This window comes from Penicillium longicatenatum (assembly GCF_028827895.1).
Source record: "Penicillium longicatenatum strain IBT 33135 chromosome Unknown contig_6_segment0_segment0, whole genome shotgun sequence".
Taxonomy (NCBI): Eukaryota; Fungi; Ascomycota; class Eurotiomycetes; order Eurotiales; family Aspergillaceae; genus Penicillium; species Penicillium longicatenatum.
Window position 1 is genome coordinate 4,093,804 of NW_026643123.1, and position 23,041 is coordinate 4,116,844.

General features: G+C 47.8%; 6 protein-coding genes across 6 annotated transcripts; 3 read left to right on the forward strand and 3 right to left on the reverse strand.

Moving 5' to 3' along the window:
• Positions 1-2,695: 2,695 nt before the first annotated feature.
• On the forward strand, positions 2,696-3,532 carry N7484_009729 (putative mitotic spindle checkpoint protein (Mad2B); the record flags this gene model as incomplete). The annotated part of the gene is made up of 1 exon (XM_057120116.1): positions 2,696-3,532. One exon carries the CDS (start codon positions 2,696-2,698, stop codon positions 3,530-3,532), a length of 837 nt encoding a protein of 278 aa, XP_056969671.1.
• Positions 3,533-5,541: 2,009 nt separating this feature from the next.
• N7484_009730 (uncharacterized protein) lies at positions 5,542-6,705 on the forward strand (the record flags this gene model as incomplete). Its single annotated transcript, XM_057120117.1, has 1 exon — positions 5,542-6,705. One exon carries the CDS (start codon positions 5,542-5,544, stop codon positions 6,703-6,705), a length of 1,164 nt encoding a protein of 387 aa, XP_056969672.1.
• A 191-nt stretch (positions 6,706-6,896) lies between these two features.
• Positions 6,897-8,256, reverse strand: N7484_009731 (putative sister chromatid cohesion protein Dcc1; the record flags this gene model as incomplete). Its single annotated transcript, XM_057120118.1, has 3 exons — positions 6,897-7,225; positions 7,298-8,049; positions 8,138-8,256. The coding sequence occupies 3 exons, from the start codon at positions 8,254-8,256 to the stop codon at positions 6,897-6,899; spliced, it is 1,200 nt and encodes a 399-aa protein (XP_056969673.1).
• Positions 8,257-16,204: 7,948 nt separating this feature from the next.
• On the reverse strand, positions 16,205-17,826 carry N7484_009732 (MFS transporter; the record flags this gene model as incomplete). The annotated part of the gene is made up of 4 exons (XM_057120119.1): positions 16,205-17,144; positions 17,195-17,401; positions 17,458-17,497; positions 17,547-17,826. The coding sequence occupies 4 exons, from the start codon at positions 17,824-17,826 to the stop codon at positions 16,205-16,207; spliced, it is 1,467 nt and encodes a 488-aa protein (XP_056969674.1).
• A 1,364-nt stretch (positions 17,827-19,190) lies between these two features.
• On the forward strand, positions 19,191-19,790 carry N7484_009733 (uncharacterized protein; the record flags this gene model as incomplete). Its single annotated transcript, XM_057120120.1, has 2 exons — positions 19,191-19,230; positions 19,606-19,790. The coding sequence occupies 2 exons, from the start codon at positions 19,191-19,193 to the stop codon at positions 19,788-19,790; spliced, it is 225 nt and encodes a 74-aa protein (XP_056969675.1).
• A 1,175-nt stretch (positions 19,791-20,965) lies between these two features.
• N7484_009734 (ANP1/MMN9/VAN1 family protein) lies at positions 20,966-22,553 on the reverse strand (the record flags this gene model as incomplete). Its single annotated transcript, XM_057120121.1, has 4 exons — positions 20,966-21,238; positions 21,288-21,607; positions 21,684-22,366; positions 22,486-22,553. 4 exons carry the CDS (start codon positions 22,551-22,553, stop codon positions 20,966-20,968), a joined length of 1,344 nt encoding a protein of 447 aa, XP_056969676.1.
• Between the last annotated feature and the right edge of the window lie 488 nt (positions 22,554-23,041).

Here is a 23,041-nt window from a genome sequence, read left to right on the forward strand (position 1 = left end):
GTTGGGCTGACAGGGATGGACGAGCCAGGATAGTCTTTAGACTTATCTTTGGCCCTGTCCAATGGTAAAAATCCACGACCCCAGGTATTTAAGCCGTGGTAAGCTTATTCTAGGGGTAAGAAATAAGAAAAGACCTCGAATGCGGTAGCTGCAGTGAGCCTCCAGGAAACCCGTCGGCCTGGTAGCCTTATGGGGTTTTTTGTTTCAATAACTCTTTTCCTCTTTCTAAGGGGTTTGCAGTGAGCTTACATAGTCAATCCACCACGTCACTCTGAGGCAAGGAACCTTCCATCGGGGGTTAGCAATCCTCGTACATTGCATACATTGCATCATGGTACATATGTACCGAGGTGCCTGGTCGGACCCGCGTCTGTTGGGCGGTCAAATCGGCTCAGGTACACTATTTTCCCGTTTGAGATAGATTGGAAAGAGAGAGGGGCTTAAAGTAAAGCACTGTTGTCGTATTTTCGCGGCTTGACACCGCTTAGTCCCATTGGGTGGATCGCGATCTTTCGGAAAGAATCGAAAAGGCCCACCGGATTGACTCAATGTCAGCCGGATAAGACCAGTAGCAGTATGGGCTGAGGCTTGGATCAATTGAATATAGTCCTAAAAGGTAAAATAAAAGAAAACTCGATCAAAATTAGAAATAATGGACACTCATTTCGTACAGTACTGTAGCTCCCAGTATAAAACGCGTCATGATTGAGGGGGTGGAATGATTCCAAATGGGGATGTGTGCCCCTCACTAAAATTCCTCACTCAATTATCCATGATCACCAAGATCATCACCAGTGGCGGTGACAGTAGAAACGGATGGAAAATCGATTGATAATCGCGGCATTGAGAGCTCACCTCATACGCTCTAAACGTAGGTTTTTCCTACTGCCGGAGATGCAGCGGTTGTCTCCCCGGAGGGTCGTACCCTTGTCCTGTCGCCGCCACTGCCGTCAGAGCTGCGAAGATCATCGGTAAAAGGGCCCTAGTAAGCATTGGGCCCCGTACCATATTGTACGGGAGGGGCGTACCCGGTACTGGCCTCATACATGGCCACTCGCAAATTGGGGACCTGCGGTGTATTTTCACGTACGCTCGGTATCTGTGGAGCTTACAGGAAGTTCCCAAAGATCAAAGAAGGTTTATGTAGTTCAATTTCAGGTACAGTATCAGGGTTTCTAATCTGGGATGAATTCTTTATTCTTTTTTGCTTTTCGGTTCCGTTAAATGTCCAAGACAACCTTGAGGATATTCCAGATAAGCGTACTATACCTCTAATTCTGCATAGGCTTAATGACTTTCTTCTCGGCTATACCCCGTCGGTTCTTGTGTCGCTCCCAAGGTTTTGTATTGGGATGTTCTATGGTTCCATGCCCCAGTCAGACCCCAACGCGTGCCTATTACGCTTTTTTTTTCTGCCTTTCTTTTCGCTTGGCTGCGATGATCACCCCTCTCGCCGCTAAAATGTCCCATCAACCAACCCACTTCAATTATCCAGTGGGGAACAAAATAATACAGAAAGGGTAAAAAAAAAAAGAAATAGAAAGGAAACTAAAATAAATGTGCGCTCTATCGCCACGAAGAAAAAAAAATCACCCCCAATTTAAAATAAGTTCAAAACACGCTAGAACATTTATACAGAGGCTAAAATAGGTGTTAGGTGTATTATTGATGGTTCCTGATTATTATTCTTATACTCTTCTCGCACACGCTAGGCAGAGTTTTCCGTCGGATTTTTCTTCTCTCAGTCAATAGACCGTAGTGAGAAGCAACGTAGAAAAGGACAGCAGGTATTAAAATAAAGGACCCGACTGGTTGACCCTCACTCCTCCAAGTCCTCAAAAATATTGAAGTTGAAAAAAGCGAGGTTCTGCAGGGCCAACCCATGACGCAACCACGTGACGGGTACCGTAACTTCCACTGACCGTCGAACTCCCACTCCTGCTTTTCCCCCTCGAGTACACTGGGGAAACCATCGTGACCAGCCATCGCCTTCATCTTTTGTCCGGCTCGACGCCCACCACTCACTTCGACAGCCTCGGAAGGCCTTATCACGACTTCTTGCCCACTTACCAAGGTTGTGCCTACGCCCCCTCCTTCCTTTCGCTTCACCCACCCCTCGCCCTCCCCTCAAAACGGGAACATCATTTCTCCAAAAAAAGTGACCTTCATTTCTTTGTTATTTGGGATCGGCGCCTAGGGTTATATCGTTTTTCATTCCTCATGCTTTGAGGGTTTGCATCTTGTTGTCTTGTCCACCCAAGCGTACGTATCTTGGTTTTCCCCTTCAAAATCCCCCTCCACCCCTCCCACCAGTTCAACCCACCACCCCGTCACCACCACCTCTCCTTTCGATAAACACCAAAGGCCCACAAATCATCCTCTCTACTATCGGTCATACCAGCCTATCCGCCTATTTTCCCGACACGATCAGCTGCTGGCATGACTCGACGGGAGAAAAAATATTGATGACGCTGTTTTTAAAACCCCACTCACCACCAATCCGATCACCTTGAAAAATCTCCGATGGTTCATAACATTGACCGATGATTTTAGAAAGGCAGAGCGATGATTAGCTTCAGGGTGGAACATCTTTCAGATTCTTCGAGACTCCGTCAAGATCACCCCTCCCGTGGAAACGACGTCGGATCGTTCGACGGCAATGTCGATGGCCAGTGAGACCAGTAGTACCACCACCATGACCACTTTCTCCGCCCCGATCCCTGCTGCCAAATCGTTGCCCACCAACCAGTCGGCTCTGGCGGCTTCTTTCACCAATTTCCTTACCGTGTCGGTCCACCAAATACTTTTCCTGCGCTCCGTTTACCCGCGCGCGACCTTCCTTCCTGTGCGGGCATACAACTACCCTGTCCGGCAATCCCGTCACCCGAAAGTGTGTGACTATATCAACGATGCATCAATTGCAGTCGGAACAGAGATCTTGAAAGGCACAATAACTGCAGTCAGTATCATCATTTCATCTCTCCGCACAAATCAGCCCCTCGAACGATATGCCTTTGATCTGTCGGGCTTCCCTCGGGCCCCTGCCGGAGAGGTGAACACCACATTTGAAGACAGAAGTGAAGATGATTCATCCAGGCCAGGTGCCCCTGTCTCGGACCGGGGTCCCGCGCCAACCTCGGTCGACCTCGAGTCACAGTTCCGGGCCTGCCTAGCTCGACTAGCATCCGCATGTGCACGCCTGACCCCACTGCCACGAGATGACGAATTCAGCTTCACCGTTTGCATCGAAGTGCGCGAAGACGCACTACCCCCCGCGGGAACCACCAAAGAAGAACAAACATGGATTGTCGCCGAACCCGGCAAGGTGCACCTGAGATCCTGCACCGCTCCATTTTCCGTGTCAAAATTGCGGAATGGTGAGCCCCAACAGCCACCCCCTCGGGTCTCGAATGGCCGCGCCAAAACTGTACCGGTACGACGTGTGGAAGCCGGAGAATTGCGGTTGGAGTTATGGGTGGAAGAGGCGCGGCAGAAATTTAACGAACCGGTGGACTCAGAGCAACCACCATGAACATTTCTATTCCTGGGGGGAATATTCTTGTCAAGTTATGGAAATCGTTCGTTTGTTTGTCCACACCCATTTTCAGTCTTATTCTTGATTTAGCGTGACCAATGATCGAACATACATGATGGACGAGGAAGTTAGGAATTGCCATCCGCAAGAAAGTGGCGCAAATACATAAAACGGGGAGCGGACGATTTTTGGGACTCGCATGGCATTTACTTACATAGATCAGGTTCATATCTTTCCTTTTTCTGGGCTCTTTTTTTCTTCTCCCTCATCTCCCCAACCCCTTGTTTACTTTTCTTTTTCTCTTTCCTTGACTCCTCTTATACGACGCTCCTTCTCCCTTCTTCCCTCATTCTCACCTCTCTGGGACCTGATTTTTGGCACTTCATATCTCTTGCATCTTGTGCTGAGTCCCCGGGGTTTGACTCGCTGATTTTTATTTTGCTGCGATACGGCCTTTTACTCCATACCATCTCCCTTTTTCTTGTATTCATTTCATCTCTTTTGTTGAAATCTCTCAACTACATGATTCTATTTCAACTTTTTCCCCCTAGCCAATCCAATTATTAGCAAATAGTTCCCAATCTCCTTTCTGGCTATGATTATATCTGTTGGCTACATCATTTCTTGTTTTGCCTTATAAATCATTAACAAGGTCTTGTTTGTCTGGTGCTGTTGGTGTATTCCGCTGTTCTACATATGTTTTTGTTCTTGTGGCCCTCCTTGTTGTTTGTTCTATCTCCTTTTATACTCCTTACTGCTTATCCTTGAACCTCAGATCTGGCTCTAGGAGAAAGGACCGAGGTTGACTTGTAAGTACAATAGTGTGCAGTATACATGATGTCAAAGCCTGTCAAGCTGCCTACGACTGCATCTATACTTACTGCCTAACTACAATGCCGTAAAGTGTAGTCTGTTACCTAGATAGCTAGGATCTCTGCCCTAAGAAACTTCTCTAGTTGATGCGCTTGGCGATGAGGTCATAATGCATGTTCCTAGATGCACCTTTGCAGCCTTTCGCAATGCAAGTTGGCATGTAGCCGAACTCCGAAGAATGGCACATGAATTCTACTAAGAGTGCAGTTAAAGTAAACAGCATTTTGGATAAGGATCCCGAAAGTTCGGGCGTATAGGTATTGAAACATGCAAGAGACATCTTTCCACTTCCAAAACAATACCCATAATAAACATCAAAACCTATACTACGTAGTACGTACCACTGGAAATAATCTCCGGTACGGATTATCTATTACCATTTAATCCGGCCCATTTCCAAGCTAACCATACACACTACCAGTCCCCCAGTACCTACGCTACTACAATTAGGTAGATTCCACGGATCCAAACATCTAAACCATAGGATCATGCACAGACAAGAATGCCACTTACATAACCAACCCACCTGACCCGCTCATACCCTACCCGCACATGACGACCCCCCATAACCCTCTTACGTCAACAGCAGGTCTAACCGGCATTGGGAAATGGTGAAGGTTATCGAAGTCGCTTGCCGTCGCTTGCCATCGGGTCGGTGACAAAGAGAAACCGTATAGAGCAGGAATTTCCGGCCCGGATCACGATGAATGCAAGCGGGGAGAGCTCGGAATTGGCGGGTTACACGTAGAGTGGACGGAACCCCGCCGGATTCCTGTGTTAGAACTTATTTAATGGAGATAGTAATACGGGAAAGGTTTCTTTTCATATCCACTCACCCCGGAGTCCTTTTTGTCTCCTTGGAACGAGTTTCTTTTTGACACATCGATGTGGAGCTACAGCTTGACGGCTCTGACTCATTTACTTGGATTTCTGGACTTCGAACGGACGAACGTTCATACTAGCTAGAACCTCCACTCTCTTCAGGTGCTATTTGCTGGGGGAATTCTGGATACCACACGAGGTTACGATAGCTTCACCTGTTCTCTCAATTACAACTTATATCAGCTTCAAATCACCGGATACAACATCCTACACGGACAACTACTAGAGATACAGAGTCACCTCAGTTCATCATGATTGCAGCAAACGTCTCCCTCCCCCCAGGAGACTCACCGGACCTGATTCTAGTCGCCGCCACCCCAGAAGAACGCATAACTTCAATCAAACTCAACAGTGTCGCCTGGAAAGGGCCCCTAGACATCGAAACCTACATTGAGCGCGAGAATCATCTTTTCGCTCAAAATCTAACCCGCGACGGCCTGACATGCTGGATCCTGGTTGACAAGTCCGAGCCCGAAGGAGACCGTACGATTCTCAGTTCTTGCGAGACGTACAAGAAGAAGGCGCTGCTTGCACACGGCGGGAGCGTGGAAGATGTCTCTACGCACGGTATCGGGAGTGTCTACTGCCGGCCGGAGTTCCGGGGCAAGGGATACGCTAAGAGGATGTTTGAGGAGTTGAGCGAGAAGATTGATACGTGGAAGATGGAAGGGGAAGCGAGGGGGAAAGCTCTTTTTACTATTCTTTTTTCGGATATTGGGAAGAGTTTCTATGCGCAGTTTGGGTGGAAGCCGTTTTTGTCTTCGCATATGGCTCTTCCGCCAGCGGATGAGGGACAGTCCAATCAAAATGGAAACGCTTTAGCAACGAGAGATCTTTACGCGGAGGATGTGGAGAAGTCAATTTGCAATAAGTCTGTTACTGCCAAGTTGCGTGATCAGTTGCGTGACGCTTCGCAGAAAACGGCTGGTAGTAAGATCGCGATCATTCCCGACTTTGACCATTTCGTGTGGCACTGGGCGCGGGAGGAGTTTTTCTCGAAGAATCTTTTGCCGCATCGCTCTCCTCCTATTATCAAGGGCGCTGGAAATGACGAGGCTCGTGTCTATTGTGCATGGAACCGCAATTTCGGCGAGGAGCCCGAGGACAATGTACTGTACATTCTCCGTTGGGTGTATGATGATCCCCAGTCGGCGGAGGAGGAGCAGACTTTGGTCCGAGCCATGGCTGCTATCTTGCGGCGGGCCCAGCGAGAGGCACATGAATGGAATATGCACGCAGTCGAGTTTTGGAACCCAACACCACTGCTGCAAAAGGCCGTGAAGATGGTGGATTCAGATGCCCAGGTTGTGCATCGTGAGAAGAGCAGTATTTCCAGTTTGCGCTGGACCGGTGCGCAGCAAGGGCTTGGTGATGACGTTGAGTGGTTCTTGAATGAGAAATACACTTGGTGTTGAACAGCATTCACCATTTCACCATTTCGGGCTTTTGCGTTTCTTGGCCTTTTTGATCTATTTCACCAACGCATTTCGACTTCGGAGCTCAGGGTGACTTTTTGGGCGGCAAGAGTGTCCATTGTGTTTCTAGAGATGCTAGACATCGTATGTTGGGGCTACCACCGAACGAATAGCGACTGGATGATTGGCATTCAATTGCGCTTAGAATTTTTGAGCAATTCATGCCAATTCCTAGTAGGTTTGGCCTTTGCCGCTGGAGCTGAGCCAGAAGTGGCAGCTTTACTGCTCTGCTGGCGCTGCGAAGGCTCCACATAGAAAATCGTTGTAGGATCGAGGCTTCGGTATGCTCCATCTTGTAGTTTTGATAATGTTGCGTCGCCTCTCCATGACTCGGGAAGACAGTCTTTCCATGCACGAAGGAATTCACTCCGTCCAATGGCAGAAGATGCTGTAGGTGCCATGGCTGCAAGATAGGTGTCGCCTACCCATTGTGTACATTCGGCTTTCTCAAAGCTTGCCCCTAGATGATCGAAACTGTATTAGTTGGATCCCACAGATTCCAGACAAGCATTGAGCGTTAGCATATACTCACATTTGAGCTCATCTGCTAGCGCTGGTCGCTCATCCGCGGTACAGAGCCTCCTCACAACCGCCTCAAGACAGGCTCTTGGGAACGGCTCCGGTGTGTCATCCTCATCAAGGACTGATTTCCACAAGTCCCCAACTAGGAACTGTTTTTCCAGATCGATACCTTGTAGAACCGCACCCTCCATCATCCGCTTCCAAACATTCAAACGCGTCCGTGCCGAGGGTCTCCAGCACGTCAGCTCGTGCTTCCCATATACAAACGCGCAGATTTCGACCCAGCCTTGCTCACATTGTGCCGCACACACAGGGATATCTGCGCACACTAGATCCCTTAATCTCCGTACTCCAGCGGGGCCTTTATCAACTGGCGCATCAGAGGACTCGTCCATCATAATATCACCATCATCGTCGCCACTGCGCGGGTCGTATAATTGCAAAGCTTTCTCTAGGAACGGGACCGCTGAAAATGCTCCTGGTGGCACATGTAGCTCTAGTGTTGATCCGCACTTCGCTATGCTGCTCACCGCATCATCGGGAATCTTCAAAGCGCCACTATCCCTATCCTCCTCTGCGACAACTTTGATATCGGCCTGTGAAATATTGCCAGGACTTGGTCGTAGAATATGAAGCGAATTGGACGATTGGACCTGGCGGATTCGGTAGGTTTGGGTGGGAGTACAGAGGTTGACGTATTCCAGGGCACTGGGGTCAACTACCGCTTGTGCCAAGGCGGAAGAAGGAGATTTGAGCTCCAATCTGTGACAGATATTTCATCAGTATGCATTGCGATAAGGAAGCAGGAGTCGGGTCGTTCAAGAAAGACATATCCGAGCTGTCAACTTACACGGGAGCATCTTTGGATGTGAGTAGTGCCTCCAGGTCTGGGGGCAGTTCCAGTAGTCGAAACCCCTGCTGATGCTGGGTATGTGTGAAGAGAATGCCCCGTGCGTCTTGAGTCGCCATTGCCACGATATTCCCTGATGATCTCGAATGAAATGTTGGAGGGGAACAAAACGCGGGAAAGATGGAGACGCGCATGGACGCGTGCCGCACGGACCACCTTTAAATAGATCTGGAAGCTTACACAGCTACACTGATACTTTGCCTGCTTCTTCGGTGTATTCCTTAGTCACCATCCTCCAATATTCTACAGACTAATTTGCAGCTCATTGGCGGCTACCAGGAACCAGCCCAGTCTCGAAGCGCCTCAACTGCTGTTTCACTATGCGTTTGACTTGGTGAATTTGGACTCATTTGTCGCTCCGTATTGGTAAGTCTAGTACTCCGATATTTCCGCCGCTATAAAATCGGAACAATCGTCCTTAAAGTGACTACCATGGGCAGCAATAGTCGTCCAGCTGATATCTTTGGTATACACTCACTTTGCCCATGGTCAAGCGGAAACCCGAGGTGGCATTGCACCCAACCTCATGGGATAGAGTAAGGCTACCGTCAAAGAGACCCGGGCAGCTCATTTGTGCATCGTCAACCTTGGAGCTGTGGAAGGTCCATTTTGGAACCATAGTTCTCCCTCATTTCCTCCTTGCTCGGGTTTGACCCATTGGCATTCTGTAAACGTAATCCAAAAACTCTTGATAAACGAAGAAGCTTTATCTTGTTGATATCGGGAAGTCAAGATTGGGGTTATGGCACATGTCGCTTCTTCTGCGTAATAAAATGGTATTTGCCTAGATGAAAGTCTTGATTAGTCTACCAGCTCCAAAGTATACCGCACTGGAGAGCTCACTTACGAAAAAAGATGGTGTACTACATGGAAATCAATCACATTGTGGAAGAAAAATCTTCCCGCCCAGCCAAAGTCGCGGTCAATTGTGGCAAGAGCTCCCTTCGTGAAGGTCCACGAATTTCTTTCATATCTCGGCACCGACGGATGATTATGCTGCAGGAATGTGATGGCCACTTGAACTTGTGAGATACGCTGATGAATTCTGGAACCAGGCTTGTTGACATACCTATCCAGTTGTTGACCCAGATCCAAGGAACGACATAGAGCAGGACAGTAGTCTTCGATCCCAGGGATCTGCTCAAAAGCCACAAGCCTCTCGCTGTCAAGATATGTATCCCATACATCTTGATAAAATCTACTCACCGTGATAAAAATTTTCATCTTAAACCGGATTCTTTAATTACCTTTTTTTTATTATAAGTAACCCTATAACAATATCTGAGATGATCACAGACCAAAACTCCTTGAGGCTAAACAGGGGACTAGATGGGTCGAAATGGCTATTCTGCCCCCATTTGCCATGCTTTCTGGGGTGCATGCTTTCCGGTCCGGATGTGGAGTAGAACAAAATATGGCCAGGCCACCCGAAAAGTTGCTGAATGAGTATGCGAAGTGCAGTGAAGCCCGGAGTGTCAGAAGTTAAATGCCCCAATGATTCTGTATCAACTCCCAATTTGGCAGCATATGCCTCTAGACGGTATGGGACATACAGGTTATCTCTTTCCATATTATTTGCGTACATATGGTGCCGACGGTGTGTTGATTTCCAAGAAAAGTATGGTGTAAATAGCATTGAGTGGAGACAGAAACCAACTAGATCATTGACCCTTTGACTTGGACATAATGCACCGTGGCCGCATTCATGGCCGAGAATCCACAGTCCCGTGCCAAAAAGGCCTTGGATGAGACCATACAGACACCATAATATCACCTAGACATACGAATTTATAATGCGAGACGATAAGGATACTGCTGATACTGCCAGGGTGATAACACATGCAATGTCCCTTACCAAGTAGCTTAATGAGATAATAAAGGATGGGCAAAAGCAGTGATCAGGTAGTTGCTTTCCGTAATTCCCCAATACTCCAATCATCTTCACGGTCTGTCTGTGCTATTATTAGCATTCTATCATCACAACTACCCCACACTGACATGAGATCCAGCAGTATTATTGAAACTTACAGAGCTCATAGTGTCGATTCAGTCAATCCAAGTTGACGTTTTTTATTTCAGCCAATATAAATCATGCCCAACCTCAAGCCTTTACCCAGAACTGATTAATTCTTATTTATACTCAAATCCCACTGTCCCAGTTTCATTCTAAACGTCACAGTCGATAATCTACGAAAATATAGCGGTGAATGTATGAATTAAAGTTTCTTTTTGTCTTTCTAAAGACGTCAGCGGAAAGTATATCGATCTTTTTACCATTGGATGGAGTTCCACAGCATTGCTGACTGGTGCGTTGGCATTCTTGACCTTTTGCCCCTTGACATACCGGTGTGTTAATGTTCCTCGGAGAAGAGTATCTCCAATCTATCCACCCTAGGCACGCAGTTCAATAGACAAATATCTTGCCTACATCCTGATTTGGGAGCTTTACGTTCCTAATGAAGTCACAGAGTGTATTGCAAAAGTAAGATGAGGAAATACTGCATAGAGTTCTCTCTTGCTACGTCTGATCTGCGCTCCTTGTGCGCTCTGCAAAACTAGATATAAGGTCATTCGTGACTTCTTGGTAATCAAGAAAGCCCCTCATTACGCCTCAGACTACAGTTCCCGATGGATCACTGGGACTTATCTGAAGTCTTGATAACTTTGGATATTCATCTCATCGAATTCTAAGATGGATTCAACAAGTAGGGTTGCGTCTAAACTCAAATACATCATTCAAGATGAAAGCCAACATCGAGAATTGTGTTGGCTCTGTCAGAGTTCCCATGGGCCTCGCCGGCCCTCTACGCGTTAAAGGTCTAGACGGAACCGACGGTGATTTTCACGCCCCCTTGGCCACCTGTGAGTCCACATTGGTGGCAAGCTGCTCCCGTGGATGCAAGTTGTTCAACTCAAATGGTGATATTCAGTTCAAATTACTTCGAGATACTATGACTAGGGCTCCTGTCTTCTGATTTTCCCGTGTGGAGGATGCTGTCTCGTTTTACGACCTGTTGCCCGACCTTTTCTCCGAATTCAGAGATGCTGCACAATCTACCAGCAATTACGCCCGTCTCAGAAAAATAGACGGTCAAATTTTTGGAAGCTCCGTCCACGTTCTTTTCGAGTACCACTGTGGAAATGCCGCAGATCAAAATTTGGTTACATTTGCTACGCAAGAAGCGTGTGACCGATTCGCAGCATCTAATACGGCCCTCGTAGAGAATCTTCGCAAAGTCACTATTGAAGGCTCGCTATCTACGGACAAAAGTCTATCTTGGGGAAACATATTACACTCGCGCGGTGTCGCTGTTATGGCATGGGGGGTGATCTCCCAAGAGGCTTGCTAGAGGATTTTAGGTATCTCTACGTGGGATCTTTATCAACTGATAAACAATAGCAAGGAAGCAGCTACTCGGAACGGCCAATTAAGATATAATATCAACCATGCCAATGTGGTCGCTGCAATGTTTATCGCGTGTGGTCAAGATGCGGCTAGTGTGGCGGAATCAGCTTGGAGTCACTTGACTGTTGAATTTGATCAAGAGAATAGGGAATTGGCCGTGTCAACCTATTTTCCAAGTCTGCCAGTTGGAACCGTTGGGGGTGGTACTACTCTGGACACGCAAAGAGAAGCGTTGGAAATCTTTGGCTGTACAGCAATATTCGAAATTGGCTTCCATGTTTTACACAGAGAAACTATCCGAAGCCCCACCGCCAAGATGATAGTGAACCACCTAGGCCAGATTCGGCTAGGTTGCAGTTCCGAGCAGTTTTGACGTATGGTACGGAACATTGGACGAATACGGCCCCGTAAGTTACCCGTCTATTCGAACTAAACTCTAGAAACTCCCCGTACAAACTAAGGACGATTGCTAGTAGGTTCTTATAATCTGACGTTTACAGAGTTTAATAGATGGGGCCTACTTTCCAATGACGATTATATATACTATGTTCAGAAGCTATGTTTTCAGTGCGTGATAGAAAGTAACTGCCGGATATAATATCTAACTGCATCACTGTGAGAAACCGCTGTTCATCGCTGCAATAACGTAATTTTTTTGATAATTTCATTTCCTTTCTTTTGCTATCGCCAAGGCAAAGCTCTAGTCCAGAGCGTTTGAACAGGGAAGAACCCTACTTTCTGCTAAAGAGGCGCGAAAAGATTGTGCGCCTACGATATCCGCTAGGTTTCGAAGCTCGCGTAGAAATTGTTGTGGTACTGGCTAGGGTTTGATTATCCTTTTTGGTTTCAGTGAACGCTTTAGTGACCTTGGAAAATTGGGAGCCACTCTGCCCGCGCCATTCGGTTAAAGTGGACTTGGAGGACATAGTATGCGGATGGTCCGGGCCTAGTCTTCGGTCGCGAAGTCGAACGCATTCAGCCATCAATATTAAAGCGGCTTTGTCTTGAGCTGATGACTTAAGGGTATAAGCAAGGTTTGCCATACTCGTCAGCGTGGAGGGATGGTCGGCCCCAAGCTTCGTCTTGCGAGTCTCCATGACCTGCATAAAGACCTGCTCCGCCTCTTTCCACCGGCCCTGGTTGCTATACGTCGACGCCAGATTGGCCATGCTCGTTAGAGTGGAGGGATGGTCGGCCCCGAGCTTCGTCTTGCACATCTTTAGCTCTTGCACCTGGAGCTGCTCCGCCTCTTCCCACCGGCCCTGATCACTGTACGTCAACGCTAGGTTGGCCATGCTCGTCAGCGTGTTGGGATGGTCCGGCCCAAGCTTCGTCTTGAGAGTCACCATGACCTGCATAAAGACCTGCTCCGCCTCTTTCCACCGGCCCTGGTTGCTATACGTCGACGCCAGATTGGCCATGCTCGTTAGAGTGGAGGGATGGTCGGCCCCGAGCTTCGTCTTGCACATCTTTAGCTCTTGCACCTGGAGCTGCTCGGCCTCTTCCCACCGGCCCTGGTTGCTATACGTTAACGCCAGATTGGCCATGCTCGTCAGAGTGTCAGGATGGTCGGCCCCGAGCTTCGTCTTGCACATCTTTAGCTCTTGCACCTGGAGCTGCTCGGCCTCTTCCCACCGGCCCTGGTTCCTATACGTCGACGCTAGGTTGGCCATGCTCGTCAGCGTGGAGGGATGGTCCGGCCCGAGCTTCGTCTTGCGAGTCTCCATGACCTGCACCTCGAGCTGCTTCGCCTCTTCCCATCGGCCCTCTAGTCGGTAGGCTTCTGCTAGTATCGCAGTGCTATTAAGGGTGTCTCTATCTTCAGCGCCGCCAATCTTCATTCTTTGCTTCCTTGACATAGCTGCCATATCCTCTGCAACCGAAATACTGCCACATTCTATCGCATACCACGCCCCTTTGTATAGCAGCGCAGCCCAACTTCGGAGTGCGTCTTGCGATTTCGGTCGATGTAACATGGCTGAACCAACATGAGGGAACAGCAACCGGCATCTCTCCCAATTCTCATATTGACCGGTCGGGAATTCAGAATATAGGTTGTTAATGAAATGTTCCTTCCACTCCTCCTCTTTACCATAGGTTTTTAACCACATGCGTACTGTCAGTTGCACAAGCCGATGCATTATAAACATACTGATATCTTCACCGAAAGTTATAAAGGAATAGTCTCTGAGAGTCGCAACATCGCTCTCAAAATCATCATCCATATCGGGCTCGGACGAGGCATCCGTATCCTCATCACTTGATCTACTCCTGACGCCTTGCGCAGAACCTAGAGATCCATGATTTCTGTCTATATCGTGTACCCGTAGAAGATTTTCTGGGATTCCCTGCGAGTCGAAAAAGCTCATAAGAGATAGTAAATCAGCCGCAGATTGCCTGATCCGCCGAATGTGGTCGAAAGAAATTTGCCAAGTCAGTAGAATAGAGTTTTTGGCCTCCCAGTCTCGATCAGTATGTTTTCCCTCGTGGTTAAGAAGTCCTGTGGCTTGCCCATCACTCTGCCTAAGCTTTTCAAGGTATTGCAATACCGAGCATCGGGGCGAGCGGTGGGTGATGTAGCTAGCCGCTTGCACAATCGCAAGAGGTATAAAGTCAAGTTCCTTAACTAGCTGAACTAAATCCTGTGTCTCTGTATTGTCATCGAGCTTCTTCTGCATGAGAACCAACGCCTCGGCCGTACTCATGGGTTGCACGTCGATTAGATTCTTCTTATGGCCAGCAATCTCTAAAGCTACCCCTTTATTCCGGCTTGTGATAATGATAGAGCCATTGGAAATTTCGAGAAGATACTGTAGCGGAGGCTGCGTTAGAGCATGCCTAGGAGAGTTTGCTTGGGCCTCTACTGGAGTAATTATTGGTTTCCGAAGGAGCTCGTCATCATCGATATTATCGAGGACAAGCATCCATTTTCCAATCCTCCCATCTTGTAACCAGTTCGCGAAGAGTTGGAAAATATTAGCGTTGCGGTCTTGGCGCCCGGGAATCTTCGCACGGTCGGCTAGGTCGCGGAGACTTTTCTCGCAGCGGGCCGCATTACTCGCATGAACCCAGAAAATCCATGTGTCAGGCGATTGCTGCCGGACTCGGTGGCTGTATTCGATGGCGAGTCGAGATTTTCTTTGGCAAAGTCAGTCTTGAACAGACCGCTTAGGGCTCGCTGAACCTCACCCAACACCCCCTAGGCCAACGAGAACTACTCTAGACCCCGGGATCGAGGATTTTTCGTGGATTCGATTGAAGAGTTCATCGCGGCTCACAAAATCTGGATCATGCGGGAACGGCACGGTCGACAGTGGCTCTGGGCGGGGTTCCGGTTGCTCTAGGACGGAAAGCCACTCTCAGTCCTAGATTCTGATCTGGATCCAACTTTTAGGCGATTAGAAACTTACCAGACGTATAGTATATTGGCCCATGACTGGTTCCCACCTGTAACCCCCGGTTCTGGTCGCCAAACGATATAGAGGTCATTATCAATATACGATGCAGATGATGTTCAAATTTCGAGTACAAGAAAAGGTGCCGGGCCCCAATTTTTAGGACCTGTCCTCAGCCTCACTCTCAAGTGACTTCGTGGGCACTGCCGCGCTATCCAAGCAAAATGTCTACGCGCCTGTCACTCAGCCAGTCAACATCGGGATATTACCGCCCTACCCCGCCCCAAATACTGGTGGTGAAGGCATGCGGGCTGCATTTTGCGGCATCAGCGATCTGGCCGTAGTCATTTACATGCTCAGAAATTTATCGCGAATGAACTCTGGTGCGGGTAAAGATAGATATAGAACGAATTTGTGCCGTGGATGGTTGTCTCGTGGCGGGGGTCAAAGTGGCTAGAGTGGGAGACTGCCAATGACGTATTTTTCAACGACCTCAGCGTATCTGTCTTGTCAGGTAATTTACATTTCCATTCTGACGAGCAAGGGTGATCTATAGCCTAGCCTAATTAGGGTCTCACCATCATCTTGGCGGTGGGGCTTAAGATAGTTTCTCTGTGTAAAACATGGAAGCCAATTTCGAATATTGCTGTACGGGCCCCGGATCCAAAGGTCGCTTGGCGGGTCTAATTGCATCTTTTGCTCTCGCGCTAGACATAAGCACTGTTGCTGCTGTTACCAACAACACCTTTGCAGCTAGCTATTACAGGCTCGCAAGATCTACTCGTGCATTGCAATCAAAGCTTTGACCCTTCTGCCACAGGGCTAAATCCACCCAGACAGATCTGTCCCGAAATTTCTACTCCGTTGAGCCTAAGCCTATTTCTATACTAGGCCCTATCACTTTTCGTAACTATGAAGTCTTTTTTCTTATCATGATGTTTCAATTGTAGACTTCTGCATGCCTGGTGGTGTCCCGTCGGACGGGAATCAGATAGAGCGTCTGACCTGCGGCAATTTGGAAGCCCAACTTACATGGGTTATTGTCTTAACATAAGTCGTGCCTCATTTGTGCCTTGAATTTCCGTATCTAGAAGTAAGAGACAATATAAAGTAAACTTATCAACCTAAGGGTCGATAATGGGATATCATGATAAAAAAAACGAAAAGGAAATATACTGAACCTTCATCTAGTGTCACCTCCATCCTTCAACACTCTACCAATCTGCACTCATCTATATATCTTATAGAATGAACCTCATCAGCCTCCTCTCTTGAAACAGGCGCCTGAACAAACAGCAACCCAACAAAACATAACAAAAACGCCCCAGCCAGCCCAAAATAAGGAAGCCCAACCCAAACGCCACCTTTCTTAAGACCCAACTCAAACAACCAAGTAAGCACTGGCCCCAACATCGAGCCCGATGTCCCCACAATTCCAATCAACGTATTCAGTCTAGAGGTCTCTGATACTGGCACGTAACCAAGAGCCAAAGACCGACACAATGGAAGCATGCCACCCCCTAGACTCTGGAACGCCAATCCTGCAATAACAACATCCACCTTCGATGCAGCCATCCAAAGTGCCCCCGCGGTAGCAATTGCAGCCGAAAACCGTGCAAGTGTCAAGTCCCGCACATTTGGCTGCTGCCATCGTAACAGCAGGTGAGATAACAATGGAAGTGCAACTAACAACACAGCCATCTGAATGACTCCCCGCATGGCAAGGAGATAACCCGCATCAGCGAACGTCCAATTAAACCGTTTACTAATAAACTGTGTGAAAAATCCCGAGGTGGCCATATCCTCGGGCATGTCGATGATGTTAGCGGCGATGATAATAACAATCGAGGGAGTTCGTAATGAAGCGAGAGAAGCTTTGTAAAGCTGAACGGATTCCGATAGGTGCGACTTTAATGTGTTGGGTTTCAGTACTGAAGGTGCGCGGCCAATTTCGACGATAGGATCCTGTGATTTCGGTAATGTCTCTGGTACGAACATCAGAATCACCACGCCGATGGGCCACATGCAGAGGCTTAGAAAGATCGGGATCCAAGGTGAATAGGAGTTCATGAGTTTGGAAGAGACGAAAGGGCCGACAGCTGAACCGGATAGAATTCCGAATGTCAGGAGAAAGAATGCCGATGCCCTGGTTGCGTTAGAGGGGTTTACGTTGATTTAAGGTACAGGTGTGCGTACCTTTCTGATTTGGATACTAGATCCGATGCGACGGAGTTCAACGCTGCTAGTTGGACGGCTAATCCACCGCCGACGACGAGAAAGAGTGGCCCGGCTAATACGTATTGTACCGGTAGGACTGATGGAAAAGCGAGGACAAATAGTATCCATGACTTGGAAAGTATGGACCCGGCAAATGCAAGATAAAGAATGGGTTTGCGGCCAATTCTGAAATTTCTTCTTAGCATGCATCTTGAATCAACCTTTAACCAGAGAGAGGATACCTATCGGCCAAGACCCCGAATGGGAAGGCTGTCGTGAGACCTAGACCCTCGTTAGCATTCAAGCTTCATAACACAATCTTGAAACATACTAACGAGCGCTTCCATCACGGGCATGTAGCCCATGATAGTAGCCAACTCAAATTGGATATGATTATTCTTGCAAAGCCCCGCCTTGAAAGTCGTTCCTTTAGCAGCTCCCCGAATATATCGATGACAAAGATTATCTTCAAGAAGCTGCGACATAGGCGTGTTAACCATAGAAAAAGCAAGGGATATGAAGAAAGTGTGCAAAGACAGCAAGTAAACCCATAGCCATCTTGTGGTGGGTTTTTGCTGCCCACCGAGCAACGGTGATGTTTCTTCATTCATTGTTTCTGGCTAAGGGAGGAACAAAACCCAAGAGCCCGGGCTCGGGAGGTACACTATTAAAAAGGACTACGAAGGGCGCCAGCTACGTGGCAGGCCTTAGACTAGGGAGAAGAGAGGGGGGAACATGGGAGCGGTCAATGTGACTGCTTCGACCTCGCGACCCCTGCGCGTTGCTCGCGTGGCATTCTTGTGCAACATTGCATACTTGGCTTTGATTGGAAGTCGGACCCCTTATCAGATTGCCGTTTCACCGTTGCACCGTTTCACCGTTTTTTCTACCCGAGATCTGGAAAGCAGGCCACCTGCATGAAAGATGGGACGCAGGAAAAAGACGCACGATGATGTTCACACGGAATCCCCATCGATTTATTATAGAGACAATCAACCAGCGCTGCTTTGGAATTCAAACATGAATCGAACTTCTAAGGTTGTTTTGTGCGGCTCGGTCCGATCTCGATCAGATGACATCATCGGTGCACGCGCGCCTTAATCTGAGGAATGAAGGAGTGTGACTGGCCGTGAGGGTGCACTGCCTAATCAGTCCTGACCCCGAGGACGTGCCTGTCCTGTTTTTTGCTTACTTTTCGGGTCATCTACACCGATACGGGATAGCTGTGACCAAAAATAAGTTCAAGGATCTCACACTAACTGATTTGGTTAAAGGTCACTTGCTTAGATAAGCCCAAGGCTTTTTAAAGTTATTCATTAGTTAGTTAACATAGGTCATCCTTTATTAACATTATGTTAATCTTAGTATTAACTTATTATTCTAATCTATAACTTTATCTTATGTTTGGCACTACTCTATTAAAGTGAGCCCCATAATCTCAGAGACACTCAAGCATTTTGTGAGGCAAATAGAAATCAAGATTGATCGTTTTGAATTCACTTGGGCCAAACGATGTGGAAATGCGTTGCAAAAACCTATAATAGCAAACCCTATCCCTATTATAGACTGAGCTTAGTCGTTAGCTTCTCGCTCATAACTTGGCCGCATAGAGTAGTTTCTACCGCCTTCATCAGGCTCGACGGACCGCCTCGACTTTGCCAATGAAAAAAAGCAAATACGCGCTCTTATGCATGACTAAAAAGATCAGCACAGATCTTACAGGCTAGGCGGTACCTTGTGTAGTCGAATCACACCTTACCCATTATTAAGCGGTGGAAATGCTTTTTTGTTCCCCGTTCACTAAAATTTTCAAGTTTTGAAGTTTTGAATGGTACTCTGCAACGGAGAGTCTTTCCGAACAACAAAGATCGTGTGATCTTGCAAATATAAGACAGAAAATTTGGAATATGCAGAGCTGTTGACCTTGAGCCCACAAGGAGGTCTTATCGGGTGGGAAATGACTTTTTGACTCATCATGTGGATGACTGAACTTGTCCGAACAGGCTGCGAGGAGGGTAAGTCATGATAGCAAAGATAGCTCGATGACTCATTATGTAATTGACTGACGCTGTGTGAATAGGCTGGGGATCGGGTAAATTATCTTAGCAAAATGATAGCTCTGTCTCTCTATGTAGATGGCTAATTTTAAGTGGATGAGCTTGTAGAGCTGGTAAGTTATACTCGCAAAGCGATAGCTTATTGCCTTATATGGATGACTGACCTCGCTTGAATGGACCATAGAGAGTAAGTTGTGATAGCTAAGAAATGAGTTGTTGGCTCATTTCATGCATGATTGACTGACCTCATGGACACCAAGTCAAGAACGTCAGGTATCCAGGCCAACTAATGGAAAGTAGCATATAATTCACGTTCATTTCGGATTTTCACAGCAAGAGAAACCGCATTTTGCTCTATTCCCCATACCGAAAACCGTCAAACAGAAGATGAAACTTCATGTTTCCCCTACGTCCTTTTGGACCTTCCTGCGCTTTACGAAACCGCGATAAATGAATTTGAGGACCAGTCGAGTAGGCATTCGCGGAGCTATCCTGCATTTTATATGCCCTCGGAGTAGTTGAGAAGCAATAGGAACAGTTCAATGACCATATTGGAAGTCTACTCGTTGAAGATTCATGGTTCATGACGCTTATGTCAGGCTTTTTTTGGCGACGATAAAATTTAGCAGTTCAAAGCTTTAGCTTGGGGTAATTTGTTGTTTTCACCAATGTATTGTCAGCATTTAAGACAACAACAAACAATGCGAGCTTTTAGGAAACGCTCCAATACTTCATCTAATTGTTCTTTCGCACCCTGCTTAATATCTGGAGCATCGGGACGCCGACAAGCTTCGAGAGCTTGACAAAAAGCGAGGGAGACTCAACAGAGGCTAGACGATATAAGAGCACAGTCCAAAGCAAAAATGGAAACAGTCGGAGTATTGCGTATGGTGAGACTTGTTCCATGTTGTCTACTTTCCCACCGCAAATGACCATCTAGAGGAGTGGAACTCGAATTAATACCCAGAAAACTGTTCAAAGGCCACCATACCACCGGCTAAGTACGTGATAAGACAAACAATGTAGAAAGTAGATACTTGAACCAAGACAAGGGTTTAGGTTCAAATTAATCCTTTCGCCGTCACAAACACCTGGTCCAAGCTCGAACCACGCGCCCTTCTTCGTCGCCTGACATTATCTGAAAGTGTGATGCCTAGGTGTCTTGTTCACCGGATCTGAAATACTACGTTGTAATTTGAGGTGTTACTGGCACCCTGGTACTATTTTTTAGTTGTCACCCTTCACACAGTTCGATGGTATACGCCTATCCCTAGCATATGGTACTGCCCTGGGGTGTACATAGATTGAGTACACCTGGTAAGAATCTACATACCAAGCTGAGCTCTATTTTGAAAATTAAAAGTAGTTTCAATTGCTAATTTCAAACACCGTGTTCTACCTTATCCACCCTTCTAATGCTTCTAAAATCCCGACAAAAGCCACCCAAGAAAAAGAAGATATACACGGGGGAAACGGGATCGAGAAAGCCGCCAGACATTGTCTCTAGCCCAGCAAATGATAGTTCCACCCGATAGATGAGGGATTAAAAAAAGGCAAATATGGCCGATCCACGCTGGGTTTCAGAGCAAAGGTGCCACGCATGTGGAGGCCTGAAAATATTCCAGCCAGCTGGACGCTTCTAAATGAGTCCTTGTACCGGGCAAGTGATGTTTAGGTGCAGACACCGTCTGTCCTATTTGTTTGATGAGCCCTTCCCGGCATCTTTTCTGGGCTGTGCCGCTGGTCCCTCCTCAGAGCCCTTGGCTGCATCACCCTTCACATTCTGGGATTTCACCTGGCTTTCTTTTTGCGCGGCAAGTTGTCGTTCTTTTTCTTCTCGCTCCAGAGCCTCTTGCTCTTGTTTCATTTCCTCCATGTGGCGCAGATCGTCCAAGCTTGGCTCGTATAAGTGCCAAATAACGTAGTGGGGTAATCCGATTACCGAATACTTCATGCGTTTGGCCATCTAGATAATGTTAGCTCTTGCATCTGTGATTGGGTAGGTCGGTCCCTACCTTGCCGAAACCTTCTGTTTCTGCGTGCTTCTCGAAGCTGAAGGCCGGGAAGTGAACACCGGAACGGAACACCTTGGCCTTTGCTAGAATACTAACACCTCCGATGCCGTCCAGCTCCATTTCCATATCTGGGTCGCCGTAGGGGTCGCGTAGGTAGGCAAGGTGGGGTCGCCATGTTGCGTACTCTGCGTACCCCTCAACGATGACGGCATCCTCATCCAAGGTGTCTGCTAGCGCCAATGCTGTCTCCGACTCCTGCCATGAGTTCAAGTCGTACGGTTGCTCTCCACCGAGCCAATCCGGAAGTGGTCGCCACACATCTAGAGACATTCATGTTAGTATGAATCGCAAACCGAGCGAAAATTAAAATCAGTATAGTCACACTGCGATACTCACTTGGAACCGTGACATCCTTATTATGACGCATTAAATCCTCAAGAATCGTGAAGGGCGCAGTCTCCACATCCGCATCTCGCCAGTAGACCCAGCTGTGTGTGGGACGCAACGTAGCGCTCAGCAGCCAATTTCTAGCCTGAGCCATCAACTTCCGCCGATTTGCCTGCGCTTGGAAGGTATGACGACTCTCCACATCCTGCTGAACCTTTTGTCCGAAATCCTTCTGGATCACCGAGATCTCACCAAATGCCATCTTGGGATCAGGATCATTCTGCACTTCCTGCAACATACTTGAGAGCGTGCTAAGCGTATCATCGCGCGAATCCGACACCAAAAACGCCAAATCAATCAGGTTGTGGGGGTATGTGAGGTTGCGGAGGTGCGAGAAAAACATGGGAAGGTGGGAGGACGCATCGCGCAGAGGGGTGAGCATGAGAACGCGTTCGCCGCGCTCCCAGCCTCTTTCGGTGCCTTGCACTTCAGAAAGATCATAGTATCGGACGGTCTGGAGGTGTAGGTCGGCGGAAGGGTGAAAGAGGCCGAGGGAGAGCGCTGGGAGGATTGCGGCGCGCCATGTTGGGAAGATGAAGATCACTAGCAGCAATGAAACCCCACCGAGTAGTAAAAGACGTTGAAAGAGCTGGCGTCGCCGGCGGAGAGCCGGTTGAGAACGGGGTTGGAAGCTGCGAAAATTCCAAGTTAGCGCTTTGAAGTTGCGGATCCCGGGAGAACTGGGTCATTGCATGCTGAACTGCAGCAATTCCTGGACAGGAAACACGCGGCCCGGCCGGTGACGACGCACCCGTTGAGAAAAGCGGACCCGCGAGGGTAGGCCGAGTGGCCTTTTGGGGAGGCGTAGTGCCTGTTCATAGCTTAGAGAGCTCGCAGCATTGAGTCCCTTTGCCCAGATTGTAGATTGTAGGCAAGAAAGCCCTTTAGCTACCAAGGTTCAGTCTCCAAAAAGGCCAGCCTTGCACCCGGGTAGGTTTGGTGAAATCGGAGGAAAGAAGGAAGAAAGTCAGAAGGAACGAGGATTCTAGAAGGTAAATGTGGTGCACGATCAACGTGTCAGAACGAGTGTTACAGAAGAGAAGTTGTGTTTCGCCCTTGAACCCAAACCCGAATCCGGAGATCCGCTTGCAGAGTGTATCTCCACTATCTATACATTTTAAATTAATTGGGGGTTCAGGGTGCAAGACATGAGAACATTCATCTCGCTAAACTCGTGTTAATTAATTTCACATGCATTTGACTCGGCTTCGAGATCGCCGTTGACGATCTTTTTGACATTTCAACTTCCACATCTTCAGTTTTACCCGTCACACAGGCGTGCCCCAAACACTAGACGGATTCAGCCT